Raw genomic sequence first — 20831 nt, 5'->3', positions numbered from 1 at the left:
GGACAGCCCCCATAGGTCTATGTAAATTACTTTGTTTTTAACAAGTCTTATGCCTAGCTTGCTCCTATGGATACGAGGTCAATACCCATTGGTGAAGACTGAATGAGTGGGCGGCGACTGTCAGATGACGCAAGAGAAATTATTTTTTTTAATAATTAAAAAAAAAAAAAAAAATATTTAACCACACTCCCTGTCCACTTACCTTTAACCACTTACCGCATACTAACGTAGGGCTACGTCGGTAAACTTTGCGGTAGTGTACCGGGATGATGCCTCTAGCTAGAGACATCATCCCGGTACCGTGGTTTGAAGCCGACGGTTGGCTTTCCGTCGGTACCGACCGATGCGGCTCGGGAGCCGCTCGATCGGTACCCGTGGCTTTGCTCGGGGCTCCCGTCCCACCGGGAGCCCCGAGCACCCAGCCGGCACGTCCGCCGGCTGGATGGAGTCCCGATGAAAGCCGGAAACAGCATCGATCGGGTCTCCATTGACGTAACCCGGAGGCAGCGTCCATGACGTCACTTCTGGGTTAGTGTGCTGCAAAAGGCGGAAAATTTGAAAATCGGCAGTTTTTGGCATTTTGCATACAGGGAAGTGTAGTGGAGGGGGTCTAGGGTCTTTTAGACCCTCGATCCCTCCATAAAGTGTACCTGTCACTACATATTGCTGTCACAAGGGATGTTTACATTGCTTATGACAGCAATAAAAGTGATCAGATTTTTTTTTTTTTTTTAAACTGTAATAAAGTTAAAAAAATAAATAAAATAAATGGGAAAAAAAAAATTTAGCCACCCCCGTCACCGTTAACTCGCGCACAAAAAAAAAAAAACGTGTACGGAAGTCGAGCCGCAAATGAAATCGTTCGAACCACACATGTGAGGTATCGCCGCGATCGCCAGAGCGTGAGCAATAATTTTAAAAAAAGAGCTAAACTCTAACTCTAAACTGGTAATCGTTAAATAAATTTAAAGCATCGCCTATTGAGATCTCTATTGACCGTAGTTTGTCGCCATCCCACGGGGGGGGGGCGCAATTTTAAACCTTAACATGTTGGGTATCCATTTACTCGGCGTGACATGTTCTTTCACAATATACAAAAAAATGGGCCAACTTTACTGTTTACTATTTTTTAAATGCAGTGAAATATGATTTTTCAAAATTTTTCCAAAAAAATGGCGCTTTAAAGACCGCTGCGCAAATACCGCGTGACAAAAATTATTGCAATGACCGAAATTTTATTCTCCAGAGTCTTTGCTAAAATAATATATATAATGTTTGGGGGTTCTAAGTAGTTTTCTAGGAAAAAATACTGGTTTTAACGTGTGAACAAAAAGTGTCCGAAATAGGGCTGGGGCTTAAGTGGTTAAGCAAAGGTAAGCGGACAGGGAGATGAAGCCTGCAAAAACTTCCCTCTCATCTCCTCTTGGGAAGGAGATGGACAGGCATCGAGGACAGGCAGGGAAAACAGCCATTAGTGACTACTTGTCAAACTCCCGGCTACCACAAGAGGGCGCCAGTTCCCCGTTCTCTAACTGAAGGAGGCCGAAAAGCCACGGCCTCAATTATCGGATGGCGCGGTAGTCCGTGCACTCGGGGAGTGGGGGCGCAAAAGGGACAGGACACCTCCTGCAGTGCGCGCCAGGTCGCTAATTCTAGTCAACAATGCGACCTGGCGCTCGGGGTTTGTCGAGCCCTGCATAAAAAGCAACAAAGTGGGGCTGGGTTTGATCTTTGAAGTGGAGTTGAAAATTAAAATGCACGTGCTGAGATTATGAATGGTAAATTATTTACATGTTCTTAACCAGCACTCTTTTTAGTTGCTTGTACTGTGAAATAATTCTAATACAAAAATCAAAGACTCTAAAATCGTGTTACACTCCAGTTCGAACAGCTTCAAAATACCTGCTTTGGGTTCATATCAGAGGGCTGGGCAGGCTGCTAAGATTCTGGTGTAATAGAAAAATAAAAAAATTAAATAAAAAAATCTGTTGTGAATTTGAAGATAATTCTCACCATAAAGTCTTCAACTGCAGTTGTGGTTTGTTTTAACATGCTTTTTCTGTTTGTTCATAATATATAAATACTTTAAAATGAGCCCAGGGCTAGTGACTCTAGTCTACCTGCATCACTGATCTATACACAATGCACGAGACAGCAGGATGTAATATTTCAGGGCATGTGATTCACTTCTGTAATAAACAGCAAGTTAAAGCAGTAGTAATTTAGTTTAAAAAAAATAAAATTTTCTCCGGCAAAGCGATGTTGGAACGTGCTAGTATGCATTGCAAACTAGTTCATTATGTGAATCTTACCATAAAACGAAGCCCTTCAATGATGCACTGTCACTGCTGATGGCTTACATCTTCACCTGATTTTCCTTCCGGGTTTGTGGACCCTGGGCCTTTGAATAGAGGAATTGCTGTTCATGCCACGGGCTCTGAAGGAACAGCATGGTTATCAGATTCAGGCTTCAGATCGCATGCACCAGGGACGTCACCGGCAGCTTCACAAGTAAATATCTTCTAAATGGTGCATGCTTAGGAGACATTTACTGTACCTATAAGTAAGCCTTATTCTAGTTTTACCTATAGGTAAAAATCCACCAAGGGAGCTTACTCCCACTTTAAAGGTTTCTCAGAGGAAGCCAATTACTAAAGGATGTTATGTAAATTTCAGGTTGCCTTGTGTCACTGCAATATTTCATGCATAAATTTAAAGCTGCCCAAGAAAGAAACAAAAACAGTTTGGGGAATGAAGATTTTATTAAGCGAAAACTGTTACTACGCTTGACAGTTTGCTCAAAGACTATATGATGAATGCAATTCAGAAGAAAAAACTCCAGAAGGACTCCTGAACACACAACGTGTGCTAGAAAGGGTAAAGTGCATGAAAGAATGGCTGCTCAGATGAGTGGGGGAGGTAGGAAAGGTCATTCACCAGATCGGCAGCAGGCCCGAAAACCACACTGCAGGTTCTGGCATCCACTGGCGGTTTCAGCATGGGGACCTGCACGAGAACATAATCAGGTGAACACACAAATAGAAAATACACTTTGAATTGTATACCTCACTATCAGTGTTTTAGTATTGCATATACTTTAAAAGAGGCTGTGCAGGATCGATTCAGAGGCCAGCTCAATAATTCATTTAATGTACACTCATTTCAATTTTGGGTGGGCGCTGGTGGACTCAATCGCCTCCCAGCTTCCTACCACAACTGAATTGCTCATATCTTCCATCCAGATCACAAGTCTCCAAACTTTTTAAACAAAGAAAGTTTATTGTTCTTTAGACATTTTGGGGGCCATATTGTGACCAGTGGGTGTAGAAAAGAAAAAAGTAAGTGGGAGGAGACAGTGCCCAATCGTTGGTGTCAGTGGGAGGAGACAGTGCCCAATCGTTGGTGTCAGTGGGAGGAGACAGTGCCCAATCGTTGGTGTCAGTGGGAGGAGACAGTGCCCAATCGTTGGTGTCAGTGGGAGGAGACAGTGCCCAATCGTTGGTGTCAGTGGGAGGGACAAGTGCCCAATCGTTGGTGTCAGTGGGTGGGACAAGTGCCCAATCGTTGGTGTCAGTGGGAGGGACAAGTGCCCAATCGTTGGTGTCAGTGGGAGGGACAAGTGCCCAATCGTTGGTGTCAGTGGGAGGGACAAGTGCCCAATCGTTGGTGTCAGTGGGAGGGACAAGTGCCCAATCGTTGGTGTCAGTGGGAGGGACAAGTGCCCAATCGTTGGTGTCAGTGGGAGGGACAAGTGCCCAATCGTTGGTGTCAGTGGGAGGGACAAGTGCCCAATCGTTGGTGTCAGTGGGAGGGACAAGTGCCCAATCGTTGGTGTCAGTGGGAGGGACAAGTGCCCAATCGTTGGTGTCAGTGGGAGGGACAAGTGCCCAATCGTTGGTGTCAGTGGGAGGGACAAGTGCCCAATCGTTGGTGTCAGTGGGAGGGACAAGTGCCCAATCGTTGGTGTCAGTGGGAGGGACAGTGCCCAATCGTTGGTGTCAGTGGGAGGGACAGTGCCCAATCGTTGGTGTCAGTGGGAGGGACAGTGCCCAATCGTTGGTGTCAGTGGGAGGGACAGTGCCCAATCGTTGGTGTCAGTGGGAGGGACAGTGCCCAATCGGTGTCGGTTAGTGCCCCAAGGGCCGAATAATGGAAAGCAAAGGGCTGCTTCCGACAGCCAGGTCACAGCTCGGAGACCACTGATCTAGATCATGAGGAGCACAATACGATCATCTAGCCTTATGTTGGATGGAACGAAGAATGGAGAAGACCAGAAAAATCGCAGTACTAGTGCAGTGCAGCTTACCCACGTGTGTGGAGCTGGTTAGCTGTGCCATATTCTGTCCCACTGTGAGTGTGCATTTTGAAAGATCTAACTTTTAGAAAGTGCACCAAATAAGCAGGACACAAAATAAGCAGGACACAATAGAACTCTATGGTAAAGCGCAGCTAGGACACAATAGAACTCTATGGTAAAGCACAGCTAACACACAGGTACAACGCACTGCTCCTACGCTACGGTCAACCCCACCAAATCAGTGTGAAAACAGCCTAAAAAGCTAGCATTTGATAAACTTGCTGGAAACAATGCAAACATATGATCAGTATTCGGTGAGCTGACCCTTAGGGGTCCTAAGAAGACATAAGGAAAGCGGCCATTGCAGTTTGCTCAGAACTGTCATCCTGATCTGTGACTTCACTACTTAGTAAATCACTGACCTGTAACAAACATGTTGAAAAGGTTAAAACTTCACTGCTTGCATACTTTTCTAGCTGTTGATAAAATGCTAGTTACTAAAGCTAGAATTAGGACAGTCCTGGAACTTGCATGTTTATAAAACCAAGTCAACAATGACAGCTTCTTTATATTCCAATAGGTTACCCCTTTGGGTTCACTGCACATGTTACAATCTGATTGTACAATCCCCTTTAGATCTACCAAACAGCATTTAGTGCAAGGGCATGCCTGGTGGGATAGTTTAGATAGATCCTCATATTACATAGTTTTGGCATATCCAAAGTTGATCGTACAGAATTTGTATGGTCAGATTGTAAGGTGAATGGTTAGCCTTAACCTCCTTCTGCTTATTCACAAAAGGGGAATGACTAACTGTCCTAAAGGTCCTTATCTGAGAGAAGAAGTGCTCAGATAAATATTTGCCTTTCTGCCACATCCTAACGGAAATATTTAATAAATGGCATTATTGGGATGACCTAGTAAAAATTAGGAAACTTTATCCTTCTGCATTCACTGTAATCCTGCTTGGACATGTCTGCAAAGTTAAAACTACCTGGATAAATGATTCCTTGTACACACAAGCTGAGCATACCAAGTCTAGCAATCACGTGATTTCCCAACAGTGAGGTAGCATAGAAATAAAATCATTTAGCTGTAATAAAAATGACAAATTAGAGTGTCCTGGGTCCCCAGGGGCCCATTGGGGATAGTTTATACCACTTCCTGTCTTGTTAAGACATGGAAATAAAAATGTGTGCTTTTTAAATTGTAAGGTTGTGAGAAATCCGGGATTATCTCACCTCGGTTAAGATCCTTCCTGCAGCTCTAGTTTACCTAGGGCTGCAAGGTAAAATAAAGCTCATGTAGATGAACTTACTCTACAAATGTTGAGTATTGCATTAAAATACACCACAAGTGTAATGTAGCCTCCTAATGGTCATCTACGATGTAGAACTAAAACTATTTAAAAAAAAAAATAAGAAACTTTACACATATAACGTTAACTATATGTAATATTTTAAAAACTTATATTTACCTTTAAATACGGTGTAAATCGTGCCTTATCTTTGGCTCACTGCCATTTTCAATATGGCAAAAGATTATCCCACCGTTCCCTTCCTGTTCTGCTGCACAAAGTGCTTTAGCTGGGAAATGGTTTTGTTTTCACATTGTCATAGTATTGGCAATATGCAAACAATCAAACTTTTGCCTAGAGTTCTGGGTTTGCATGCACAGTGTATCCAGCGCTCTTGGAGTTGCCTGAAGACTTCTGAGATATACGACGCTCATATCCCAGGAGTCTGTGGACAGTACAGGCTATATCATTCTCATCTATATAAATGCATGCTTTACCTTCCTTGAGCCAACTTTACAGTTATGACTTACCGCAAAGCGTAACACACCATGCATGTGTGAAGCAGCCCATAGACGAGTCCATTTTTTTTCCCGTTTGACAAGCAGGTTGAATAAAAAAAAAGTAAAAAAAAAAAAAACTGACTTGATTACCCCACACTCGATGTGGATGGGGTAATCCTCCCTGGTGAGCTTTTGTATTTTGACAGTGAGACGCCTTTCCTGTTTTTAGAATACACTGATCAGGGTTACAGGATGTAGCCTGCAGAGCTGATCGAGCAAGGACAATCCAACAGGGTGGTTGTACAGAAGTAGATCAAAATTCAGCCAGTCCTTGCTGAACCAGCTGAATTTCTGTTCAGGTATGGCCTTAAAAAAGAGAAATATGGCTAAAGATTTTTTTTTTTTGGCCAGACTTCTCTTTAGGGTCACAGAAGTGCACTTCTGAAACCCAAAATCAGCTGACAGCAAGCTAAAGCCCAAAGTCAGCTGACATCACTGAGCCGCTCCAGACTCTGGATGCAGCCCGACAATGTTGGGATCAACCTAGATGCCCGATAGGCAGCTGGCTCAGCCTCTGAGTGCACTGCTGGGAGCCTGCAACCTCTCCCACCCTTTCTCCTGCCCAGTGGTCCATTAAGCGCTGAGGGGGCAGAGCGGTGACAGACAGGACTCAAAAACGGACCAATCAGTGGTCATGTGATCGCTCAGTTCTCGGGCTTAGAGCCAACAGGGGACAGATGCGGCAACCATATCGCTCAGTTCTCGGGCTTAGAGCCAACAGGGGACAGATGCTGCAACCATATAATTTAAGTGTGAATGTATTGCAGAGTTGTGCCATTGTATCTGAATGACAGACCAACACATTCCACTGACAACTGTGTACTGCTCTGAATTACCAAAAAAGGGCCCCGTGCAGTTTTGGATATATTTCGAATATGCATTGGTAGCTCATTAAAAATGAATAGGCTGCCATAACGCAAGTTCAGGGGCGCATTGTTAAAGCATGAAGCAGGCCTCAAACATTTCTGTCTGTTACTGATATGCCATAATGAGAAAAACATGACACTTGTGTGTATGGGGCACAAACTTTCCCCACTTGCCACAATGCACTGCTTTGGACAAAAGTCAACAGTCAGAGCGGGCTCTTCAACACCTAATATTATAGATGCTTGTTTTAGGTCACAGATTCACCAAGTAGTGAAGCAAAAAAAGTTTGCGATGGCAGCTCTCATATTCCAGTCAAGAAAGGATTCTTTTAAAAAGATAGGTTAAGTGCTATAATGAGTGGTAAATATTAGTGCCGCATTAAAGGTTCAGTTTAGGACTAAAGCTTGAGTGAAAAAAAATAAATAAAATTAAGGTATCCGGTAGGATAGAGTAAGTGATACTCGGATTTAGTTTATGGTCAAGGACCCTTATTTTCACCAGGAACACAAGGCTAAGTGACTTGCGGACAGAGATTTTTACAGCTACACTCACTGGTTCAATAGGCATCCAATATAACATCCGTAGAAGCCACCAGAATACCCCTACATACTGAGGTTTGATATTTCCATGAGTACCCTACCAGTCACTAGATCAGAGCACTGGTAGACAGTTCACATTTACACCCAATCATTTCAACCTCAATACTTTGCTTAAGAGCTGAACTACAATATCAAAAGGGGCAATGGATGAAGCCATACAATGACAACATGCACGGACATACGTCAACACTGTACAACCAGATTGCCCACCCTGTTTCTTCAATATCCAGCAGGATACTTTTTAGCCAAAGTATTCCAATTTACCACATGTTCAGGCAGATGAAGTAGGGAATCTCCTCCTGGATAGGGCAGGATCTGCTTACCTGCACAGTGTCTATGAAATTGGAAAACTTACCTCTCTGTCTGTTTATAACTGGCCATTTTATTAGGAAAGCATGCATATAAGATCACTACCATGCCAACCTGGGCACATGTACACATAGGTTTCTGTGTTAGAAGGCTCAGTGACTCCCCAAATCCAGGATGAATCTAGATGTGAAGCTTCTGTTACGTCTAAGGATTAGCTGTAGAAGAGTACCTGGGAGGACAGAAATATGGGAGCTGACAGTGCTGATCTGGTTCTAGATCAGTCAAGCCAAACCTGGCTCCACTACCTAGTGCATCGCTGACCTAAAGGAAGCCTGTAGGATGATTGACAAAAAGGCAGATCCTGCATTTCTATCCTCACAGGTCATCTATTAGTTGCTTCACAAATTCAAACAAACCCAGGATTTACATTCTAGAAACACTGGCAATTTCTTTAGTTCTGCTGCATAACTATAATTTGCAAACCATTAAAGTGATACTAAAAACAAAAAATTAAAACAATACCAAACATGTCATACTTAGCCGCTCTCTGCAGTAGTTTTGCAAAGAGCAGCCCAGATAGTCCTTTTCTTTGGGTCCCTCGCCAGTGCTCTGGGCTTTTACCCCCTGAAAAGTGCCCCCATAGCAATCCGCTTGAAATGGGGGCACTCGTGTATGCTCACTCCCGAGCCCTGATCTGAGTCTACTGACATACAGATCGGGGCTCAGCACCACCCCCACTCCCTCCTTACTGGCTGTGATTGACAGCAGTGGGCTGAACTGCACACAGTTATTTTACCTTCATGCATAGAATGCACAAAGGTAAAAAAACAAAAAAAAAAAAAATCTTCAGAACCACTTTAATGGTTCTAGCGTTACACACTGGAATCATTTTTGGATCCCACCAGACAGGCCCTATACTATACTTATACTAAAAAATATGGCAAGAACAGCAAAGGCTTTCAGTCAAGCTATAGCTCAACCAAAACAAGTATACCATTCAAGCCAATACAGGGTCAGAATGCCTCTGACCCTCTTCTCAGTGAGAGTCACTGTGAGCACCTTATATATCATGAGCAGGCTTTCAAATTGAGTAGAACACACACATTACCATTAATGTTGTCGCAGTAGTAGAAGTGCTCATCATTAAGAGAGGGACATGCTGACACAAGATCCTGTAAGCCTGACGCAGTCACAATGAGACATCCAGAAAGGTTTAGATGTTCCAGGTAAGGTAATCCTCCACCAAAAGTCAACGCCCTGCAACAGTAAACAAAAGCCCTAAATTAGTGATGACATTTCCCCGATGACACCATTATTTTTTCCTACTGACCTGATTGCAAAATATTATGAGCAGAATGCAAACGTAGACCTGAATTTTAAACAAGGGATCATTTAAAGGGACAGTGGATAACCAGACAAATGTTATGGTTACAATTGCGGTTTCTCCCATCTTCAACTAGCTTAAAAAAAAAAAAAAAAAAAAGGCAAGTCAGATGCACTAATTTATAAAATGTCTCAAAGCGCAATCCCAGACAAAAACTGGATTTTTGACTTACCGTAAAATCCTTTTCTCAAGTTCATTGACGGAAGCAGTTCTCTCTGATTCATATCAGTAGGGTTATACTGCCCCCTACAGGAGTAGGACACTAGGCAGGAAAAAGTTCTGGCTACGCCTATGGGCAGTCCCGGAGGGTACACCCTCTCCCTGCATAGGATATCAGTTTTGTATCAAAGCAGTGTCAGAAAGTAACACCAACCCAACTCAAAATAGAGGGGCGGGTACTGCGTCCGTCAATGAAATTAAGAGAAAAGGATTTTACGGTAAGTCAAAAATCCAGTTTTCTCCATCATTCATTGACGGACGCAGTTCTCTCTCATTCATATCAGTAGGGAGGTCCCAAAGCAGTGCCATAAAATGAGGGGTGGGAACAGCAGAAAAGAACAAGTCCCCAAGGCAACCAGGCAAAATAGGTCTCATCAGAACAAAAGATGAGGCCCACCTGCAAACAAACTGTAAACACCCTAAAGGAAGGCCAAAAGCCCTCCAAACAGCAGCCAGCAAAAAACCTTGCGGCCGAAAAGAGGCATCTGCAGATGCCAGCACATCCACATCATAAAACATAGCAAAGGTGTGAACAAACGACCAGGTAGTCATCTTACAACCTGAAGCACAGATGCCTATATGGCAAAAAGCCCAGGAAGCACTAGGCACCCAAGTATAAAGCGCCGAAAGAGGGAAAGGTAGGACCTGACACATAAATGAAGAAGCCTGCACCATGGACTGTCCGATTCACCTGGAAATAGTCGCAGCAGACACAGGCAGCCCGGTCCTTGGGCCATCCGTGAGCACAGAGAGCAAACCTGACTACGGGAAGACTTAGTAGCCACCAAGTACCCCTCGAGTGCCGAACTCCATCCAGGGTATGCAGCGCACATTCTGTAGGATGAGGGGGCTCAGGACACAAGATGGCAACACAATGGCCCCATGCAAGTGAACACTAGAAACCATCTTCGGAGGGAAGGACGGAACCGGACGAAGTACCACCTGGCCCCATGAACCAACAGATAGGGAGAATGACAGGACAATGTCGCCAGTGCTGACACCCCCTGTGCAGAGTGACAGCAACCAAGGCCACCTTCTACAATAAGGTAAGCAGGGGATACCCATGATACTCGCAAAGGAGGGTCTGGAAGAACAAACTGCACCAACCAAGGTCCCCAGTTGGCGACGGAGGTCGCACCGGAAGAACCAAGTGTCGCACCCCCTGGAAAAAGTTACGCACCAGGGAACGGGCATCCAACAGCCTGTGGAATAAAAATTATCAAACCCGAAACCTGACCCTTGACAGTACTCAAGGCCAACTTTTGATTAATCCCCCCGTTGAAGGAAGCCAAGATCCGGCCACTGAGCAAGAGCGAGGGGGAGCCCAAGAAGACTCACACCACGCGACTTTCTCATTTGATGAAAAAAATCATCATAGAAGAAGACTCTTCCCACGCTTTACGCAGGGTGGGAATCACCGAAGCAGACAACCCACCCTCCTGTGACACCTGGCTTACAACCAAGCCCGCAAGCCGTTGAAGGTAAAGCCGGACAGGAGATCGGCCCCGGAAAGAAGAAAACCCAAAGAGCGTCAGCGGCAAGCCTGACCAGGTCGGCGTACCAAGCTCAGCGAGGCAAGTCCAGAGCCACGAGAATGACCGAAATCCTGCTGCCCCGATCCTGCAAAGGATTCTTGGCAGCAACAGGAGAGGAGGAAAGGAAGACAGCAGCTGACAGTGACCTCGGCCCATCCGTGAGCACTCTCGAACGACCACGCCGGCGTCAGCCTTGCACAGGTGACCACGCCAAACATCTCAGCATTGAACATGTTGAACCAAGCGAATGTTCTTGACCATGACAGAACCCATGAGGCCACCATTGCACCCGCCAGAATGTCCCGGGAGCGGGCCACAACCTCTGCACTATCCTGAAGATGCGATGCCAACAGGCCCACGTCCAGAGTGCCCACAAACGAAGGCACAACAGCTGGAACGACTCCGGATGAAGGAACCATTGCCCTACATCCAGGGCCAGTCGACTGAGGCAAACCACCTACCAATTGTGTTGTGTCCTCCCTGGAAAGGGAACAGCGGATAAAGCCGGAACAAGGCGCTCTGCCCAACGAAGAAACATCACTTCCAAGGCAGCAAGGACACTTATGGTGCCCCCATGGTGAATGACACAAGCCACGGTCGTGGCGTAGTCAATTGGAAGTGCACCGAACAGCTGCAGGTGCCCGATCCAGTGAACTAGTCAAAGCTGGAATGCTCTCAGCCCCAGGACAATAAGCGGTAACCTGGATCCTCCAGGGACCATACTCCCGAAGCAGAAAACCTGCCGAGGACTCCTCCCCACTCGGACAAGCTTGCATCCGTGGTGACAAATGTCCAGTAGACAGGGAGGAAGGATTCCAGAGCAAGACTCCGCGGGCACCCGGCCCAGCCGGATCCCTAAGTCCAGAGAGTTTGGATTCCAGTCGCCTTCGAGAAGGAGTGCCTCCTGGGGGATCCCCAGAGGGATTGAGCGAAAGGGACCGTCTTGAAAAATTAACACCATCAGTCCCAGAACTCGCATGCAGGTCCATGAGAAGACCATGTGCGGAACAGCAACAGTTGACCGCAGTCTAAAGTGCCAAGAGTTTTGACCCCGGAGGGAGAAACCCCCTGACCGAAGTCCAAAGTCAGACTCAGAAAATCCAGTCTCATGGAAAGGACCAGGGATGATTTCTGAAGGTTCAGAACCCACCTGAACTCCACCAGAGTTCCCACGGTAACAACCAACTTCGTTGTCAGCACCGTAGGGGACTCCACACGGAGAAGCAGAGCGGCCAGGAAACCAGGGCCGATACGCCCGCTGCCACAACAGCGCCAGGACCGGAGCCAACACCGCCGTGAAGACCCTAGCAGCATAAGCGAGACCAAAGGGTAACGCCACAAACCAAGAGATCCTTCCCCACTTCAAAAAACGGAGAACCCGTAGCTGTCCAGAACATAACGGGACGTGAAGGTAGGCAGCTTGATGTCTATGGAGGCCAGGAATCCCCCTTATGTAGAGAAGCCACCACCGTGCGAACCAATACAAAAACTTGAATTTGTGATCTGCACAGAACCAACAAAAGACCAGCAGGTCCAGCTTGTTGAACCAGAGCCTGAACTGCCCCACAGAGCGCCTGTAAGCGATCCGGAGACAGCCACACATTGGAAGGGAAAAAACCTTACCGGAAATAACCGAATCAAAACTCGATCTTGTAACTGGACCACATGACCTCCTGAACCCAGTCAGCCTGGGATCCAGGCCAGCCGCAGGTCCTCAACCACCTAGATGGGAGAGGAAGCACCTTCAGGCCACATAAGCTTTGTCAGCAGATCTGGAAAAAACCAAACCCATGTACGCCAGACCAGGTTCATCTGGAACCCACGGGGAAGTCTGGAAGGACTTCGCCACATCGACTGTCCCCGAGGGGCGAAGAAACTGTTTGCGAGCCAAAAGGGAGGAACCCCGACTGCGACGAAGGCCCTCACCCCTGACAGCCTGTGTCATCCAAGGCAGCGCCAAACAGGCGATCCCCCGGAAAAGGGAGATCCATTAAGACCTTCTTAGAAGTTTGATCCGCAGACCAACACTCCGGTCAAGTAGACTTCGGTCAACCACCGCCGAAAACAACAAGGTGTTATACAAGGGAGCCTCGACCAGCGCAGCATCGCAAACAAAATGCAGCCCCTGCGCCAGCTGGTCCAACAGCTCCCCCAGAGCAAGAGGGGCATGCCCACACCAAATTGCGGTGTTGGGACTCCGCCCATCAGGCAGAGTCTGCGTGGCAAGGGCAAACATGAACACTGTTCCCAGTGCACCTAACCTACGCCAGGGAGCACAGAGCGCAGGCCACAGCCCGTGCCATCCTATCCCCCCCAAGTCCTTAAAGGACGGGGATTCCTCCACCAGAACAACGGTAGTCCCATTCAGCTACTCACCATACCGGGAACACAGGCGGGCGCCATCTCTTGACAGGACCCCATGCCACCGGAGTAGGGAGGCTGTCGGCCAAATAGGAACGCTGCGACAGCCTAGACCCTGTCGTGTGCGTCCTGGCGAGACGTTTAACTCGCGGGGCCAGTCCCCGTCCAGTGGGACTGTCGCGGCCGACCCAGTGCGGAGCTAAGGCCTGCACGTGCTCGCTGGCCAGACTGGGGTGACCACTGGATATGGGGGTCCAGTCTGTCGCCCAGCACGGCATAATTGCTTGAAGATCTCACAGGGAAAAAAGTTCCCGGAGAAAAAAAGGCTAGCTAAAAAAATACTTTATATGCCAGGACCAGAGATCCCAGCAAGGAACTAGGTCCTTACTCCTGACTAGGCAGATTAAAACTGACATCCTCTGCAGGAAGAGAGAGGGTGTACCCTCCGGGACTGCCCACAGGCATAGCCAGAACTTTTTCCTGCCTAGTGTCCTACTCCTGTAGGGGACAGTATAACCCCTACTGATATGAATCAGAGAGAACTGCGTCTGTCAATGAACGATAGAGAAATGGGATTTTTGACAGCGTAAAATCAATTTCTCAGAGGTTATGAATATCAGGAGCTGTGTCAATTAACCATTGGGTTATACTGCCCCCTACAGGAATAGGGCACTAGGCAGAAAATAATTCTGGCTACACCCATGGCCAGTTCCAGGGGGTGTACTCCCTCTCTCTGCTTTAGCCACTTCGTTTTGTTAGAAGCAGTGTCAGGAGAATAAAAACTCCACAGAGGGGTGGGTGCTGTGTCCGTCAATGAATATAAAAAAAAAAAATGGATTTTACCGTAAGTAAAAAATCCCATTTTCTCTTTTGTTCATTGATGGTTGCAGCTCCTGGTATTCCTAACCATTGGAACCTCCCAAAGCAGTGTTAAACATGTAAACATGAGGGGTGGGAACAAACAAAAAAATCCCAAGGCTAAACATTAGCCAACCAGGCAACAGGGGCTCAAAAAACAACTGGAGCCTACTTTAAGCCCGGCGAGGCCAGTCTGGAGCCACTAAAATGACCAGAATCCCTTCTGGTTTGATCCTGGGTAGAAGTCTTGGCAGAAGCTTTTGAGGAGGGAAGGCGTAAATCAGCCGATCCTGACCCCACAGGGCCACCAGCACCTCTGTGGCATCCGCCAGAGGAACCCAATGACCGAGCTACAAACCTCTGCATCGCCTCTGTTGAGCCGAGACAACAGATCCACCTCAGACACAGCTGATAAACACCTTCGGATGAAGGGACTACTTCCTTTGGTCCAATGCCTGCCGACTGAGATAATCCGACTGCCAATTTTTCACCCCGGGAATGTGTAGGGCGGAGAGGGCTGGAACGAAACCGTTCTTCCCACCTTAGAATGTCAGCTACCTCCAGAGCCGCCAGGACACTTCTTGTGCCCCCTTGACGATTGACATAAGCCACGGACGTGGCTTTGTCCGATTAAATGCGCAATGGACAACCCTGAAGACAATCCATCCAATGACCCAGACACAGTCTGACCGCTCGGAGTTCAAGATCACCTGAGCAGAATGCTTGCCGAGGACACCTTCCCAGCCGGAAAGGCTGGCATCCATTCCATGGTGACCACTGTCAAATACAAGGGGAGGAAGGATTTTCCTAGCCGAAGCACCGGAGAACGAAGCCACCATATCAAGAACTCCGTTCCCCAACTCAGCCTGATCTGATTTTTCCAGAGACTGGGGAGCCTTGTCCCATTTGGTCAGAATCTCCTTTTGCAGGAACCTCGTATGGAACTGTGCAAACTGAACCGTCTCGAAGAAAGACAACATCTGGCACAGCACCCGAATGCAAGTCCAGAGGGATGACCATCTGTTGGACAGCAGGAGGTGAATTGCAGCCTGCAATTTTTGGAATTTGTCCAGAGGAAGGAGCACTCTGGCTAAGGCCGAGTCCAGAGTCAGGCCCAGATAGTCCAGCTTCATGGGTGGAACCAGGGCAGATTTCTGAAAGTTCAGAATCCGAACTCCCGCAAAGTTCGTATTGTGATCTCTAGGTTGTTCACCAGAGCAGAGGGATACTCTGCTTGCAGAAGGAGTGTGTCTAAGTAGCCCAGTACTGCCATCCCCCGTTGGTGTAGCAAGGCTAGCATCGGGGCTAACACTTTCGTGAATACCCGAGGAGCAGAGGCGAGACCAAAGGGTAAAGCCACAAACTGATAATGCTCCTCTCCCACAGCAAAGTGGAGAAAACGCTGGTGACTGGCACATATTGGAATGTGAAGGTATGCATCCTTGATATCGATAAAGGTGAGGAAATCCCTGATGCAGGGATGCCACCACAATTTGAATGGACTCCATTATGAACTTCTGTACCCACACAAAGCAGTTTAGTACCTTGAGGCCCAGAATTGGACACACTTTGCCTTCCTTCCTGGGAAATGTGAACAGGCTTGAGAACAGGGTTAAGGACCTCTAAACAGCAGCCTGCAAAACCTTGCGGCCAAAAGAAGCATCCGCAGATGCCAACACATCCACTTTATAAAACTGTGAAAGTGTGCACAGACGACCAGATGGCCACCTTGCAAACCTGCATCACTGACGCCTGATGACGGAAGGCCCAGGAGGCACTAAGCGCCCAAGTAGAGCACGCCTTACAGGGAAAGGAGGAACCTGACCCCTAAATGAATAAGCCTGAATCACCGTCTGTCTGAGCCATCTGGAAATGGTCGTAGCAGAAGCGGCCAACCCTTTGAGGCCCATCCGCGAGGACAAATAGTGAGTCCGACTTCCTAAGAGACTCCATAGCTGCCTGATACACCTTGATTGCCCAGACCACATTGCCAGGGAATGCAGGGCAAATTCCTTCGGATGTTTAGGCCTAAAACATAGGAAAGGCAACACAATGTTGCCCTTCAAATGGAAATCAGAGACGACCTTTGGAAGGAAAGGGATGAAGAACCACCTTATCTACATGAACCACCAGGTAAGGTGAACGACAACGCTGCCAGCTCCGACACCCTGCTCGCAGAAGAAATAGCCACCAAAAAAACCCACCTTCTGGGACAACGTAAGCAGGGGAACCTCCTGAAAATTTTGGAAGGGAGGTTTCTGGAGAACTGACAACACCAAATTGAGGTTCCACGTTGGCAATGCAGACGCTTTCACAGCCTAGGAATCACTGATTCAGACAAACCTCTATCCTTCAGAACCTTGCTTTTAACAGCCAAGCTGTTAAAGCCAGCGACAGTAAAGCAAGATGGAAGATTGGCCCCTGGGACAGCAGATCTTCCCTGTGAGGAAGTCTCCAAGGAGCATCGGCGACCAGCTGTACCAGATCAGCATACTAAGATCGGCAAGGCCAGTCTGGAGCAACTAGAATAACAGGAATCCCTTCTGCCTCGATCCTGCTCAGGAGTCTTGGCAGACGTTTGGGGGGGGGGGGGGGGGAGAGTAGTTAATCAGACGATACTGACTCCAAGAAGCCACTAATGGGTCTGTGGCATCTGCCAGAGGATCCGAGACCGTGCCACAAATCTCTGTACCTTTCTGTTGAGACGAGGGGACAGCAGGTCCACCTCAGGAGTACCCCACCGGAGACACAACTAATGAAACACCTCCAGATGAAGTGACCATTCTCCCTGGTCCAATGCCTGTCGACTGAGGTAATCCGCTTGCCAATTTTCAACCCCTGGAATGTGCACAGCAGAAAGGGCTGGAACTAATCTTTCTGCCCACTTTAGAACACTGGCTACTTCCCGAGCCACGAGGACACTTCTTATGCCCCCTTAGTGATTGACACAGGCCACGGCCGTGGCACGATCCCATTGAATTCGTACCGGACATCCCTGAAGATGAATTGTCCAAAGATCCAGACAAAGTCTGATCGCTCGGAGTTCCAATACATTGATCGGCAGTCTGGACTCTTCTAGAGTTCAGACTCCATGAGCACAATCTGTGCCGAGGACGCCTCCCCACCCGGACAGGCTGGCATACAGGTGACAGCCGTCCAGGGCAGGGGGGGGGGGGGGGGGGGGGGGGGTCGGATTTTCCCTGTCGAAGTTCCCCCGCTAACATAAAGCTAGCACCGGGGCCAACACTTTGTGAAAACCCGAGGAGCGGAGGCGAGACCAAAGGGTAACTGCACAAAAAAACGTATAATGCTCCTTTCGCCACACATTGGAATGTGAAGGTAGATGCCCTTGATGACGATAGAAGCGAGAAAATCCCCAAAGTAGGGACGCCACTACCATGCGAATGGACTCCATTCGGAACTTCTGTACCCGCACAAAATAGTTTAGTGCCTTGAGATCCAAAAGTGGACGTACCTTGCCTTCCTTCCTGGGAACTGTAAAGAGGGTTGAGTAAAGCCCCTGAAAACGTTCCAAAGTTGGAACCAGGACAACCACACCTTGAAGTAACAAGTCATGTAATACCCCAAAGAGACCCAGTAAACGATTTGGGGACAAGTGCATGTTGTAAGAGAAGAACCTTTACGTAGAAGACCGAAACCCGATCTTGTAGCCGGACCGAATGACAGACCCCAAGGGACGAAAAGGCCTCTAATGAGCCGAGAAGAATGGCCCACGTCTACGTTCCTTGCCCTTGGTAGCCTGCAGTAGAGACCCTGTGAGACCCTCAATGATGTCCTCCAAGGAAGATCCAAACAGGTGATCCCTTAGGGGAGAGATCCGATAAGGCCTTCTTAGAAGTCTGGTTCGCAGACCAACATTTTAGCCAGATAATATGCTGAAGGACCACTGCGGATACAGACAGCCTAGAATATAAAGGAGCTGCATCCCAAAGAGGCATCACAGTTAAACTGTAGCCCCTGGTCCAAATTATTCACCAGCTCCGGAAAGGCAGGGGAAAGCGGTTTTCCCTCCAGTTCCTGGCGTAAAAGTTTAGCCCACTCTGTCAGAGCTTGCAATAGTTAATGCAATAGTAAATACCGGCCACAAGTGCTGAACCAGCCACAGTGAACATATGGCGTGCCAGAGCCTCCGTCCTCCTATCAGCCGGATCTTTAAAGGCCGGGGACTCTTCAACCCGAATTAAGGTAGCTCTATTTAACCGGGAAACCCTCATAAGGATACCGCATAGCAAAACGCTTAGGGACCACAAGAGTGCATTTGGACAACCCCACTGTTTTGTGACAATGTTGTCAAAGTAAGCGGGAAAGGGGGGGGGGGGGAGACACCCTCACCGCTTTGTAGGGCCTGTGGGTGCCAAAAAGGACTGGCACCTCAAGAGCAGCATCAGCCACATCCGACAGTATTAAAGTTTCATGCACTGACACAATCAGTGCATCCACCAGCGCCTTTTCATGCACGGCTAGAGGAGCCGAGGAATCATCCTGACTATCGGAGCACCCAGGGTGCGTGGATGCACTCTTGTCCGCATCAGATTCAGGATCTGATGAGACAGAACAGGCAGGGGACGCTATATACTAAGCTCACCCGGAAAACATAACAATCAGGAGAAAGCAGCTGACTGCGATCCCGCAAAGGGGACGCTGACCAAGGACCCATGAATGGACCACCTACTGGAACCAGCAAAAAAAAAAAAAAAACACAAACCTTCCAGAGAAAGCAGCACCCAGGTACGAACACCCCCAACAGGGACCGACAGCGGCATCACCCACCGCTCCTCCCGCCCAGCACCATGTAGTCTCCCTACCCAATTTCACACATGCCCCAACAGAGGGGCCGGGGGGCAGGGGACAGATGGGTGAATCCAAATTTAAGGGGGAGCCCCGCAAGGAGGGGGGAGCACAAGGGTGGGGGGGAGACAGGGAGGCCCGCGACCACCCCAACAATTCCACAGGAACGGAGGGGGGACACTACTCACCATACCAGTCACAAGGTGGGCGCCACTCCCAGCAGTTCACTGCACCATCTTGGAATGGGGGTACTGCGGCCTGAGGTACACTGTGCCTCTGGTCTTGACCAGGGTTATGCGACCTTGTGACGGGGTTTCACTTTGCGGTCAGCCCCCGTCCAGTGGGGCTATGTCGCAGCAAACATTGTAGTTGGGTCGCGCTCACAGGCCAGAATGGGAAGACTGTAAGGATCTAGAATATCCAGTGCGTAGCCCAGTCCGGCTGTTGATTGTAGTTCACACAGGAACAAAAATAAAGTAAAAAAAACTACATTTAAATAGACAAAAATAGCAGGTCCGCAGATCCCAGCAGAGAGAGCTAGGTCCTTACTCCAGAACTAGGCAGAAAAAAACTGAAAGTCCTACAGCAGGAAGTGATGGTATACCCTCTGGGACTGCGCCAGGGGCGTAACCAAAAAGGTTTCCGCCTAGTCCTATTCCTGAAGGCGTGACCGTATAATACCCAATGGTCTGAAGAACTGCAAAAAATAAAAACGCAGGTGATCAAATACCACCAAAATGATTCTATATTTGTGGGGGGAAAAAAAGGACATTATATTTGGGTACAGCATTGCACAACGTCCGTTAAAGTAACGCAGTGCTGTATCGCAAAAAATGGCCTGGTCATGAAGGGGGAGACCGTCCGGAGGTCAAGTGGTTAATAGTCACACCCTGACTTAATGGGGTTGGCTGTGAAATTCCAATAAATGAATTTACACCCAAAACTGGTGGAAAGATTGGCCATATTTGAAATCACTGTACAGTCATTCTGAAACATTAGCTCTCAATGCTTCTTCACTATTGGGACGTCCCAAAGCAGTGTAGGCATGAGGGGTGGGAAAACGCAACTGTTAGGTACATCCAAGGCTAAAAAACGTAGCCAACTGGGCGACAAAAGAAGCTCAACCCAAACCAACTGGAGCTTACCCCTTAACAAAAAATTCACTCCCATAAAAGAGAAAACCAAGTCTCTTTGTCAAACAGCAGCCTGCAAAACCTTGCGGCCAAAGGAAGCACCCAAGGATGCAAACAAATCAACCTGGTAGAATTTGGTAAAAGTGTGCACAGACTACCAAGTCGCCGCTTTACACAACTGAGCAACAGAAGCCTGATGGCGAAAAGCCCAAAAGGCACTCAGCGCTCTAGTAGAATGTGCTCACAGGGAAAGGAGGAACCTGATCCCTTAACGAATAGGCCTGAACAATTGTCTGCTGCGACCATATCAAAATGGATCAGGCAGACGCAGCCGAACCCTTACGAGATCCCCCAGGAAGGACAAACAAGGAATCAGATGTCCAAAAAGACTCCATGGCTGACAGGTAAACCCTGATCGCTCGAACCACATCCAGCGAAGGCAAAGCAAATTCCTTGGGCTAACGACACTCTGCGAGCAGAAGTGATAGCCACCAAAAAGGCAACCTTCTGAGACCAAAGGCAGAGATATCTCCCTAATATTTTCAAAGGGGGGCCGTTGAACGGACAACACCTAATTCAGATCCCACAGAAGCAAAGGGGATC

The 20831-nt window shown here is 47.9% G+C and overlaps 1 protein-coding gene across 1 annotated transcript in view; it reads right to left on the bottom strand.

Moving 5' to 3' along the window:
* Positions 1–2743: 2743 nt before the first annotated feature.
* FBXL5 (F-box and leucine rich repeat protein 5) overlaps positions 2744–20831 on the bottom strand; it is a 79759-nt gene continuing 61671 nt past the window's right edge. The window contains exons 10-11 of the mRNA XM_082265288.1: positions 9038–9186; positions 2744–3006 (exon numbers count right to left, since the gene is read on the bottom strand). Of these exons, the coding sequence (XP_082121414.1) occupies positions 2930–3006; positions 9038–9186 (226 nt within the window). The 3' untranslated portion in view covers positions 2744–2929. The remainder of the gene's footprint in view (positions 3007–9037; positions 9187–20831) is intronic.

The sequence above is a fragment of the Pelophylax lessonae genome, assembly GCF_965119305.1.
Source record: "Pelophylax lessonae genome assembly, chromosome: 1".
Classification (NCBI taxonomy): Eukaryota; Metazoa; Chordata; class Amphibia; order Anura; family Ranidae; genus Pelophylax; species Pelophylax lessonae.
Note: the sequence above shows the minus strand (reverse complement) of the source record. Positions and strands in the feature narration are given on the sequence as shown.